We start from the raw sequence: 12,500 nt of genomic DNA on the forward strand, positions 1-12,500 counted from the left end.
ATCTATGCACCTGTGTTGTTGTTGTCTTTTTTAATGAAAATCACGTTGTCCAAGTTAAACAAATATTAAAGATAATAGTTTTGACCCTCTGAATACGCTAATGGTAATCACGGTCATAAATATCATCTTCAGCTTTATTACCCTAATTATTGGCTTTTTATCTCATCTTTACTGCCCAAAATATCTCCTGATGTGTATCCCTTACATAACCGCTTATCTATATCACTTTTGGTAATGATTCTCGGATCTTTTGCTTATCTTGACGTTAATGAAGGCGATAGATGATGGTGTTCTTGGCTCATTACCCTTTCTCCTTTCTTTCGTTTCTTATTCTTTCCTCCTTCTCTTTGCCTTTTTTCTTCTTCCTATTTTTCTTCTCTGCCTTCCTTTTTTTTTTTTCGTCTATTCCTTTTTTCGTTTCTTCCATGTACTCATTTTCATTTTCGTCTTTCTCCTCTTTCTTTTTTCTTTACTTTATTTTATATCCGTTTTTCTCCTCCACTCCCTAGACTTCCTCTCCCTCCTCCTCTTCCTCCTTCTCCTCCTCCTCCTCTTCCTCCTCCTCCTCTTCTTCTTCTTCTTCTTCTTCCTCCTCCTCCTCCTCCTTCTTCTTCTTCCTCCTCCTCCTCCTCCTCCTCCTTCCTCCTCCTCCCCCTCCTCCTCCTCCTCCTCCTCCCCCTCCTCCTCCTCCTCCTCCTCCTCCTCCTCCTCGTCCTCCTCCTCTATTACCTTGTCATTTCCTTCTCCTTTACCTTACCCTTCTCTGCTTTCACTTTCTTCTCTTTTTCCTTTCCTTTCTCTTCCCTTCCATTTGAAAGTTCTCGTTTCAATTCGCTGTTCATTCCAGACAGTCATTCATATTTTTTCTACTGATGTGGTTTTGTATTGTTATCGTCACTATTACTACCGCTATCTGCACCACACCATCATCACTCCCATCACCATTCTCATCACCACTACCACGATCTCTAACGATCTCCGTCACCGCCCCCATCATCACCACCATCTCTACCTCCATCCACTCTCACCCACCCTCATTTCCACCCCCATCACCACCCACCCTCCTCACCCACTGATTACCCCTACCCCCTCCCCTTCATCCCTATCACCACCCATTGTCAGCCCCCCTCCCCTTCACCACCAACACCCTTCCGATTCTCACCATCGACTCACCACCCCGCCTTCTCTCTCTCTCTCTCCTCACCCACCATCACCACCACACCACACCCCACCACTCTTCCTACCCACCGTATCTCACCACCGCTCCCTCTCTCTCTTCACCCACCATCACCACCCACCACCCCACCACACCCCACCCTCCACCACCCTTCACTACCCACCGTATCTCACCACCGCCCTCTCTCTCTCTCTCCCTCCTCCAGGCATCATCAACCGCGGAGATTCGTTCAGGCGACGCCGATCCCGCAGCAACAGCATCCAGCCCCCCATGGAAGGCCCCATCAGCGGGACCCCCCCAGGCGTGCCCTCCTCCCTTGACCTGGCCACGCCCCCCGAAACACCTGATCACAGTGCCAACACGCCGAACCTCCAGGTAAGGTGCCACTTTTTTTTTCTTTTCTTTCTTTTTCAAGTTATGCTTTGTAACGTTATGTTGGTCTTGTAATTCTGTTATTGTTTAGTCGTTGATGTTATCATTCATTTATCAATTGAGTCATTCGTTGCTATTATTATTAGCATCATCGTCATTATCATCATTATCAGTAATATTATTATCAGTATCATCATAATCATTAATATTATTATCAGTATCATCATTATCATTAATATTATTATCAGTATCATCATTATCATTAATACTATTATCAGTATCATCATTATCATCATTACCATTTATATTATTATATGTTATCGTTGCATTTATCATTTTTTTCGTGTCATTTTGTCAGCAGTATTACGCTAAAGCTTAGAGAGAGATCGTAACAAAATCTTGTAGGTCGGTTTCCCATAAGCCAGGGACCTGCTGATTCGAATTTGTGGTAGAAATGACCTTTTCGTTTATCTCTCTCTCTTTCTTTTCTCTCTTTCTTTCTTTCTTTCTAGCTCTCTTTCTTTCTCTTTATTTATTTATTTATTTATTTATTTATTTATTTATTTATTCATTTCTCTTTCTTTCTTTCTTTCTTTCTGTCTGTCTGTCTGTCTGTCTCTCTCTCTCTCTCTCTCTCTCTCTCTCTCTCTCTCTCTCTCTCTCTCTCTCTCTCTCTCTCTCTCTCTCTCTCTCTCTCTCTCTCTCTCTCTCTCTCTCTCTTTCTCTATCATTGTTATATTACTACTGCTATTATTACTGCCATCATCATCATCATCATCATCATAATAATTATTACCATTATCATTATCATTATCATTATCATTATCATTATCATTATCATTATCATTATCATTATCATCATCATCATCATCATCATCATCATCATCATCATCATCATCATCATCATCATCATCATCATCATCGTCATCATCATCATCATCATCATCATCATCATCATCAACAGCACCACCACCACTACCACCACCACCACCACCACCACCACCACCACCACCACCACCAACAACAAACAACAACAAAAACAACAAAAACAACAACAAAAACAACAAAAAACAAAAACACCTACAACACCTACAACACCAACACCAACACCAACACCACCACCACCACCACCACCACCACCACCACCACCACCACCACCACCACCACCACCACCACCACTACCACCATCATCATCATCATCATCATCATCATCATCATCATCATCATCATCATCATCATCATCATCATCATCATCATCATCATCATCACCACCACCACCACCACTATTCATTTCTCGTGCATTTCTCATGGTTTCTTCTCCCGAGGGCCCTACAGGTACGCCAGCAGCTTTTCATTTCAAGGAATAGAATGGGTAGGGTAGGAGAGGGAGGATGAGGGAGAAGGGGAGGGTGTGGGGGATGGAGGGAGGAAGGAGGGGGAGAGGGAGTATGGGAGGACGAGGGTGAGGGAGGGAGGGAGGATGAGGGAGGGAGAGCGTATGAGGGTGATGGAGAGTGAGAGGCTGGGAGGAGGAGAGAAGGAGGCAGGGCGAAGGAGGATAAGATGGGGGAGGGAAGGGCAGGGGGAAGGGGGCGAGAATTGGAGGGAGGGCGAAAGGTGGAGGAAGGGGAGGTTGAGGGAGGATGGGAGAGAGAATAGAGGAAGAAGGGAGAATGGGAGGAGGGGAGATGAAAAGAAAGAGAATGAAGGTGAAGGAGAGAGGACGAGAATTGGAGGGAGGGGAGGGTGAGGGAGAATGGGAGTGAGAAAGGAGGATGAGGGAGGAAGAAGGGAGAATGGGAGGAGGGAGGATAGGAGGAAAGAGGATGAGGGAGAAGGAGAGAGGGCGAGAGAGTGCGTCAATGGAAGAACTTAGTCTCAGGAGAAACCTTTCTTTCAATGGGGGGGAGGGGGGGGGATTCCAAGAATAGTATGGGCTAAGGATACACAAAGGCTGTTTTTTCTCTCTCTGTCTCTCTCTCTCTCTCTCTCTCTCTCTCTCTTCTCTCTCTCTCTATCCTCTCTCTCTCTCTCTTATCCTCTCTCTCTCTCTCTCTCTCCCTCCCTCCCTCCCTCCCTCCCTCCCCCTCCCTCCCTCCCTCCCTCCCTCCCTCCCCTTTCCCTCCCTCCCTCCCCCCCTCCTCCCTCCCCTCCCTCCCCCTCCCTCCCCTTTCCCCCCTCTCTCCCCCCCTCCCTCTCTCTCCCTCCCCCCCCTCCTCTCTCTCTCTCCTCTCTCTCTCTCTCTCTCTCCCCTCTCTCTCTCCCCTCTCTCTCGCTCTCTCTCTCACTCTCTCTCTCTCTCCTTTTCTCTCTCTCTCTCTCTCTCTCTCTCACTCTCTCTCTCTCTCTCTCTCCTCTACCTCTCTCTCTCTCTCTCTCTCTCTCTCTCTCTCTCTCTCTTTCTCTCTCTCTCTCTCGCTCTCTCTCTCTCTCTTCTACTATCTATCTCTCTGTCCTTCTCTCTCTCTCTCTCTCTCCCCTCTCTCTCTCTCCCCTCTCTCTCTCTCTCTCTCCCCTCTCTCTCTCTCTCTCTCTCTCTCTCTCTCTCTCTCTCTCTCCCTCTCTCCCTCTCTCCCTCTCTCCCTCTCTCTCCCCTCCCCCTCCCCCCTCCCCTCCACCCAGGAAAAGGTCAGGATGCAACCGCGGCAATTCCAGACCCAAAAAGTTATTGATATTTCTCAGAAGTTGTCATTCAGCGAAGCTCGAGGCCAGTGCCTTGCGTATTTCTCAGGCGATGTTCGTGTGTCATGCTTCGTTCCGGGGGATTTATTGGTATTTGTTATTGTTTTTTTTCCAGGGGATTTTTTTATCCTTCTTTTTGGTTGTCCTTGTCTTTGTTATTATTGTCTTTCTTCTGTTCTTCTTCCTCCTTCTCACCTTCCGCCTCCTCCTCCTCCTCCTCCTCCTCCTCATTATCATAATCATCATGATCATCATCATCAACATCCTCTTCACCACCACACACTCACCACTCAACCACACACTCACCACTCACAGTCACCACACTCACCACAGTCATCATAGATTCATCACCTCCCCCCCCCCCCGCCCTTCAGATCAGATCTGAAACCCCGCATAACGCGTCGCTCGGCCACGCCCCTCGGCCACGCCCCTTTATGCGGTGCTCTTCTACGCTGAATATATTGGCATATGCACTCCTTTCCTTCCAGGCTTTTGTTGGAGGTGAGGGAGAACGCTGGGGGAGAAAGTGGGGGTGGAGGGGGAGGGGTGGTGGAGGAGGAGTGGGTGGTGGAGAGGGAGGGGTGGTGGAGGAGGAGTGAGTGGTGGAGAGGGAGGGGTGGTGGAGGGGGAAGGGATGCTGTACGGGGAGTGGAGGTGGAGGGGGAAGGGAGGTGGAGGGGAAGGGGATGTGGGGGAGTGGAGGGGGAGGGGGGTGGAGGGGGAGGGGGTTAAAGAGAGGGGGCTGTTGGAAGGGAATTGGGGGAGGGAAAGGGAGTTGCGTGAGGGATAGGTGAGGGTTTAAGGGAAGGGGGGTGTTGGAGAACGGAAGGGTTGAAGAGGAGGGGGTGTTTGGGGGGGATATCCGTTTTCTTTTATTGGTTTGTTCGTTTATCTGATTTATACTTGTTCGTGTTTTTTTCTTATTTCTTCTCTCTCTTTTTTTCTTTCTCTGTCTGTATTTGCCTCTCTTTCTCTCACTGTCTCTGCCTCTGCCTCTGCATCTCTCTCTCTCTCTGCCTCTGCCTCTGCCTCTGCCTCTCTCTCTCTCTCTCTCTCTCTCTCTCTCTCTCTCTCTCTCTCACTCTCTCTCTCTCTCTCTCTTTCTCTCCCTCTTTCTCTCTTTCTTTTTAAACTCTCTTCCTCTCTTTCCCTCTCTCTTTCTCTTTCCCTCTCTGTTTCTCTTTCCCCCCTCTCTCTTTCTCTCCTTCTTTTCTTTTTCTCTTTCATTACCCTCACTTTTTCTCTCCCTCCCTCCCTCCCTCTCTCCCTCTCTCTCCCTACCATAATACCTCTCACGTCCCTTATTACGAAATGAACCCAAGAATCTCAAATTGGAAAAAATCACAATCTTGGACGGTAATTGAGCGGAATAGTAGTATCCACACACATTAATTCAGTAATTATGCTCTCTCGGCTTCCTTACGAGAGAGATTGCTCAGTCACGCGTCTGCCGTTAGTCATCCATCCGGTATGTATTCGTGAGGTATTGAAATGTGGCGTGTCGCCCGTAGGGTCATGGAGCGAACATGGGGTAGAGATTGATTTTTTTTTTTTTTTTTGGGGGGGGGAGGTAGAATTTACATTCTAATAGGTTATTCATATGTAAATAATCCTTTAAGATCATTTAGATAGATTAGTCACACATTATTCATAGGGCTAATCCCATATACAAAACCACATAACCAGAATATCTGGTTTGTAAAAAAAAAATAAAAAAAAGAGAGATACACCTTCCCACACCTCGCACCTCTCTCATCGCACGATTTCTCCTTAACGAATAAAGAATCCGGTACTTTCCCTTACATATTTCCTTCCGGATCGAGAATATTCGAGTTAAAAAAAAAAAAAAAAAGGTAAAAGCTTATCTCCACGTTGATGTTGCCGTCACGTGGTCAGACATTTCCGTCAGTCTTGCATAATGAAGGAGATGGGATGGACTGAGACTTTTAACCGGTCCAAGCCAGAGAGGTCGTGTTTCATAACAATGTCTCTTGTGTTGGACTGTGCATGGCAGATTTTGATGGCAATTAATCGTTTTTTTTTAATTCTGTTTTATTCATTTGTGGTGGCTGATTTGTTTTCTTTTCTTATATAGAAATGAGTGGTTTTATTAATTTATGTTAAATCATTATTTCCTTTATTTATTTATTTTTGTATAGGTGGTGTTTGTGCGTGGCAGAGTTTGATCGAATTAAAAGATAGAAATGAATGGTTTTATGTAAGCATCTTTATAGCTAGGTGGGCCTTTATGCATGGCAGATTTTGATGAATGTAAATGATAGAAATAAATGATTTTATGTCAGTTCGGTTTTGATTGAAGCGGTATTTTATAACGGTATGTGTGTTCGTGCGTGGTAGGTTTTTAAAATGAAAATTTATAAGGTATGTTAGGATTTTTTTTTTTTTTTATCCAAGTAGTGTTTTATAACAGGGTGCATGTTTGGATGATTCTGGTTAAAAATAAAGGTTCGTATAAACTGTTTGTTTTGATATGATAGTTAATAGCAGTATGCGTTTGTGTCAGAACCAAATGCTTGATGATGGTTAAGATTCATTTGTGTCGAGATGTTATTGCATAACAATATGCGTGTGTCAGATTCTAAGAAAGCCATGATATGCAGATTTTTGTGTTATTTAAAGTATAAAGGTCTTTATTTTTTTACCATTCTTCTGTGTGACTCATTGTGCATATTCAAATTAAATATCTAGGTTAGCTCTCCTCTTTTTTACCCTCATGTTTTGATTTTCTGTCTTTCTTTCTTTCCATTCTTAAGATTTGCGAGCGGGTTTGTCTAGACGGGATGGGGAACTGGCGTCTCTGTACGAGGTGTTTTCACGTCTCCCCTCTTCCCCACATCCTGCGCGCCTCCTCCCCTCACTCTCTCCTTTCCCTACACCTTCTTTCTCCTTCTTTCTTTCCCCTACGCCTCACTCTATCTATCTATCTAACTGTCTCTATCTTTATCTCTGTCTCTATCTCTCTTTCTTTCTCTTTCTCTTTCTCTTTCTCTTTCTCTCTCTTCTCTTCTTTTCTCTTTTCTCTTTCTCTTTCTCTTTCTCTTTCTCTTTCTCTTTCTCTTTCTCTTTCTCTTTCTCTCTCTCTCTCTCTCTCTCTCTCTCTCTCTCTCTCTCTCTCTCTCGTCTACACCTCCTTTTCCTTTTATCTTTCCCCTTTCTATCCTTTCTTTTCTCTTTCCCTCTTCTTGCTCTTCCTTCTCCTACACCCCCTCCCTCTTCCTTTCTTGCTTCCTCCCCTTCAATTCTTTTCTCCCTCCATCTCCCCTTTCCCCTCATAATTCTCTCTCCTGCCTTCATTCTTCTTGTTTCATTTCTCCCTCCTCCTCCTCCGCCTTCTCCTCCTCACCTTTTCCGTCCTGGTTTCTCTCTTTGTTTTTTTATTCCCCTTCCTTCTTTTTTTTCTTCTCCATCCCCCTCCTTATTCCTTTCTTGTCCTTCTTTCTTTTCCTTCTCCTCTCTTTTCCCTGCCTTTTTCTCCTCTTTATTCCCTTCCCTCTACCCCTTTCTCCTCTCCCTCCCTTTCCTCCTTACCCTTTTCTCATTCACCCTCCCCTTCCCCCTGTCCCTTCTCCTTTTCCCTCCCCTCCCACTTCCTCATTCCCTCCCCCTCCCCCTTCTTCCTTCTTCCTCCTCCTTCCTCCCCCCTCCCCCCTCCCCTCGTTCTCCCTTTCCCATCTCCACCTCCCTTCCTCCCCCTTCTTCCCCCTCCCTGCCCCGTACGTAACACCCATTTTCCTCGCTAACGTTATGTGATAAGCAAAGTCTGGGCAACGCGGCCTCCTTTTCCCTTCCAAACGCCTTCCTTTACGTCATGATGCGAGATGGACGAGAAGTTGAGATGCAGATCCCTGTCCCTCTTTCTCCTGCTTTCTCACTGTTTGCATGCTTTAGTGTATATTTGCATGCAGACGCACATGCATACTTGCATACATACATGCATATATGCAAACATATATTTTGCAGAGGTACGTACATGCGCATATACTTGCATACGTGGATACAGGTGTGTATATATACGTATTTGTTGCATGTGTGCGTGTAAATGGGTATTAAGATGGTGAAATACGTAAAGATATTGAAATGCAGACTGACAGACAGATGAATAGAAAACTCTCTCTCTCTCTCTCTCTCTCTCTCTCTCTCTCTCTCTCTCTCTCCTCTCTCTCTCTCTCTCTCTCTCTCTCTCTCTCTCTCTCTCTCTCTCTCTCTTCCCTCCCTCCCTCTCTCCTTCTCTCTCTCCCTCTCTCCTTCCCTCCCTCCCTCTCTCGTTCTCTCTCAAGAATGAAGAGTTCCCGGAGGCCAAAGTGTTGATGCAGGGGGAGGAGGGAGGGGGAGGGGGAGGGGGAGGAGGAGGGGGAGGGGGAGGGGGGGGAAGGGGGAGGGGGAGGGGGGATGAGCAGTGGAAGGTCAGGCGACTCTGATTAGAACGGGTGGTGGGGGTGGGGGTGGATTAGGGTGTGAGAGGGAGGGGGTGAAGGGGGTGGGGGGTGGGGTGGATTAGAGTGTGAGAGGGAGGGGGTGAAGGGGGTGGGGGGTGGGGGTGGATTAGAGTGTGGAGGGAGGGGGTGAAGGGGGTGGGGGGGGGGGGTGGATTAGAGTGTGAGAGGGAGGGGGTGAAGGGGGTGGGGGGGGGGGGTGGATTAGAGTGTGAGAGGGAGGGGGTGAAGGGGTGGGGGTGGGGGTGGATTAGAGTGTGAGAGGGGAGGGGGTGAAGGGGTGGGGGTGGATTAGAGTGTGGGAGGGGGGGGGTGAGAGGGGGTGGGGGGGGGGGGGGGGGGGTTAGAGTGTGAGAGGGAGGGGGTGAAGGGGTGGGGGTGGGGGTGGATTAGAGTGTGAGAGGGAGGGGGTGAAGGGGTGGGGGTGGGGGTGGATTAGAGTGTGAGAGGGAGGGGGTGAAGGGGGTGGGGGTGGGGTGGATTAGAGTGTGAGAGGGAGGGGGTGAAGGGGGTGGGGGTGGGGGTGGATTAGAGTGTGGGAGGGAGGGGGTGAAGGGGGTAGGGGTGAATGTGTGTGAGGGTGTGAGAGAAGAGATTTTTTTTCTATTTTTCCTCTTTTTTCTCTTTTCTTTTCTTGTTTTTGTCTGTCTTTGCTGTTTCTTTACTTCTCAGACTTTTTTTCTCTCTTTATCTATCTATCTGATTGAGATACATGTAATATGTTCGGGATACATAGAAGGGAATAAAGTGTGAAACAGGATTGATACGTTTGAGATAAATAAAAATGGGTAAAATGTGAGATACGTTTAAGATACATAGACCGGAATGAAGATTAAGATACATTATATGCGTTTGGGAGACAGAGGAAGGGAGATACATATGCGAGATACATATAATACGTTTGAGATCAATAAGAGGATGAAAGTGTGAGATACATATGACACATTTGAGAAGGATGAAAGTGTGATATATAGGGAGGAAAATGAAAGAAAGAAATGCATAAAAGTGTGAAATAGTGAAAAAGTGTGAAATGCAAGATAATGATATTATTGAATACAATACAATGCTATACAATATAATACAATGAAGTGTGTTTATTGTTATAAAAAAGGTGAGGTAGATAGTGAATATATGGTGCGAGATACATAAAAAAGAAAAAAAATACGATGTTGAGTGAAAGTAAGTGGTTGATAAAGGGGAGAAAGAAAATTGCGAGATACATGTAAGAAGCAGAGATTAGATAAAAGTGTGAAGTACGATAGGAAGATAAATTATGAATAGCAAAGACGAAATAAACGTGAGAGAAATACAAAGAGAAAATGAATTGCAAAAAGAAACATAACGAATAGGGTATGAGAGAGAACAGGAAAATATGTATTATATACAAAGAAAGATATATATATAAGATATAGTAAAAAAAATAAATTAAACATCACAGAAAATACTTTTTGCATTTCTCTCGAGCGGAAACTTCGATAACTTGTTTTGTTATAAGTAGGAAATTTGTTAACCAATTTCTTCTGCAGGAAATGTCGTTGACCTGTTTTGTAAGTAGGAAGTTGGTGACCTCGTTCTATAAGTGGGAGAATTTCGTGGCTTCGTTTTATAAGTGGGAGAATTTCGTGGCCTTGTTTTGTAAGTGGGAGAATTTCGTGGCCTCGTTTTGTAAGTAAGAGAATTCGCGGCCTTGTTTTATAAGTTATAAGTTGTTATTCTTACTTATTTACTTATTTACTTGTTTTATTATTTTTTTATTTACTCTTTACTTTTCTATGCGTTAGAATTTTGTTCATTGTTTTGCTACGAAATAAAACTGGATTAGGGGAGCTTATTTGCATTGAAATTCTGGTAACTAAAAAGTAGAAGAAAAAAATATATATTTGTGCTTCTAAAAATAAAGAAAGAAAGAAATAGGTTAATAATCGGTAAATCATTAAGAAAAATAATGTTTTTTTGTGTTTCCATTTGATTTTTTTATGAATTTTATTTATTTTTCATTTACATCCTACTAATCTGTTTTTATTGGGTGGTTTACCCAGGCTTATCCCATGATGGGAATTTGGCGTTGGAATAATTGGAAACTCAAATGACTAAAAAAAAAAATAATAATAATAATAATAATAATAATAATAATAATAATAATAAAATAATAAAAAATCGGTTATTGATTTTTTTTTCTTGTTTGTTTGTTTGTTCATATTTTGTATAAAGTTGGTATTATAGACATAAGAATAATTTAATACATATCTGAGTGATAATAATAATGGTAATAATGATGGTGATTATGATAATAATAATATTAACAATGGTAATGATATTAGTAATAATTGTGATGATGATAATGATGATAACCCTAAGAATAAGAAATTATAATGATAATAATGATAATGATAACATCATAGAATGATGGTGATGATAATCATGATAATAATAATAATAATAAGGTTAGTAAAGATTATAATAATAGTAATAATAATGATAATAATAATAATAATAATAATAATTATAATAATGATGATGATAATAATAATAATAATAATAATAATAATAATAGTTATAATAATTATAATAATAATAATAATGATAATAACAACAATAATAATTATGATAATAACAGTGATAATAACAGTATTGATTATAATGATGATGACGATAGTAATATTAATAACAACACCATTACCAACAGTAATAAGATAGTAATGGTACTAATGATGATAATAGTAATAATGATAATGATTATAACGGTAATAATTGTATTGATACTAATACTAATGCAAAATTATAGTAATTTTAATAATATTGTTAATAATAATGACAGTCACTGTAATAATGATAATAAAAATGATGATGATGACGATGATGATGATAACAATGATTACGTTGGTGATAGTGATAACGATAATGATGTTGATGATGGTGATAATGATTTCTAGAGCTAATGATAATGATAACGATGATGAAACTATCATTATATTATCAGGTTATTTAGTAAAGAAGCAAAATACGTCTCTTGCTTACACTCTGTCCTGTTTGTTTACTAACACAACAGACTTTTGTTATTGTTCAAATCTGAAAACAAATATTGTTGATTGCAAGTTGTGATATTTTTGCCACACTTTTATACAATATTGTTTTGTGTGTGTGTTTGTGTGTGTAGATGGATAGAGAGAGGAGGGGGGGGAGAGAGAGAGAAAGAGAGAGAGAGAGAGAGAGAGAGAGAGTGAGAGAGAGAGAGAGAGAGAGAGAGAGAGAGAGAGAGAGAGAAAGAGAGAGAGAGAGAGAGAGAGAGAGGGAGAGGGGGGAGAGAGAGGGGGAGAGGAGGGAGAGAAAAAGGGGGAGAGGGGGAAGAGAGAGAAAGAGGGAGAGGGAGAGGGAGAGGGAGAGGGAGAGGGAGAGGGAGAGGGAGAGGGAGAGAGAGAGAGAGAGAGAGAGAGAGAGAGAGAGAGAGAGAGAGAAAGAGAGAGAGAGAGAGGGGGGGGGGAAGAAAGGGGGAGAGACAGGCAAGCAAGCAGGCAAGCAGGCAGGCAGGCAGACAGACAGACAGACAGACAGACAGACAGACAGACAGACAGACAGACAGACAGACAGACGGAGAAAGAGAAAGAGAGAGAGAGAGGAGAATAGATATTTAGATGAAAAATAGATAATACATTGTAACTAAGGAAAACAAACCTGAAATAACGCTAATGATAATGATGGTAATGATAATGATTGGTAATGATAGTGATGGTAATGATAATGATGGTAATCATGATAGTTATAATATTAATGATAATGATGACGATAATCATAATTATGACAGTAATGATAATGAT

The 12,500-nt window shown here is 43.0% G+C and overlaps 1 protein-coding gene across 2 annotated transcripts in view; it reads left to right on the forward strand.

Moving 5' to 3' along the window:
• Window positions 1-1,356: 1,356 nt before the first annotated feature.
• Window positions 1,357-12,500, forward strand: part of LOC119576392 (GTP-binding protein GEM-like) — a 37,272-nt gene continuing 26,128 nt past the window's right edge. For both annotated transcript variants that reach the window (XM_037924066.1, XM_037924067.1), the window contains exon 1: window positions 1,357-1,552. In XM_037924066.1, coding sequence (XP_037779994.1) covers window positions 1,448-1,552 — 105 coding nt within the window. In that variant the 5' untranslated portion in view covers window positions 1,357-1,447. The remainder of the gene's footprint in view (window positions 1,553-12,500) is intronic.

Source organism: Penaeus monodon, chromosome 8, assembly GCF_015228065.2.
Source record: "Penaeus monodon isolate SGIC_2016 chromosome 8, NSTDA_Pmon_1, whole genome shotgun sequence".
NCBI lineage: Eukaryota > Metazoa > Arthropoda > Malacostraca > Decapoda > Penaeidae > Penaeus > Penaeus monodon.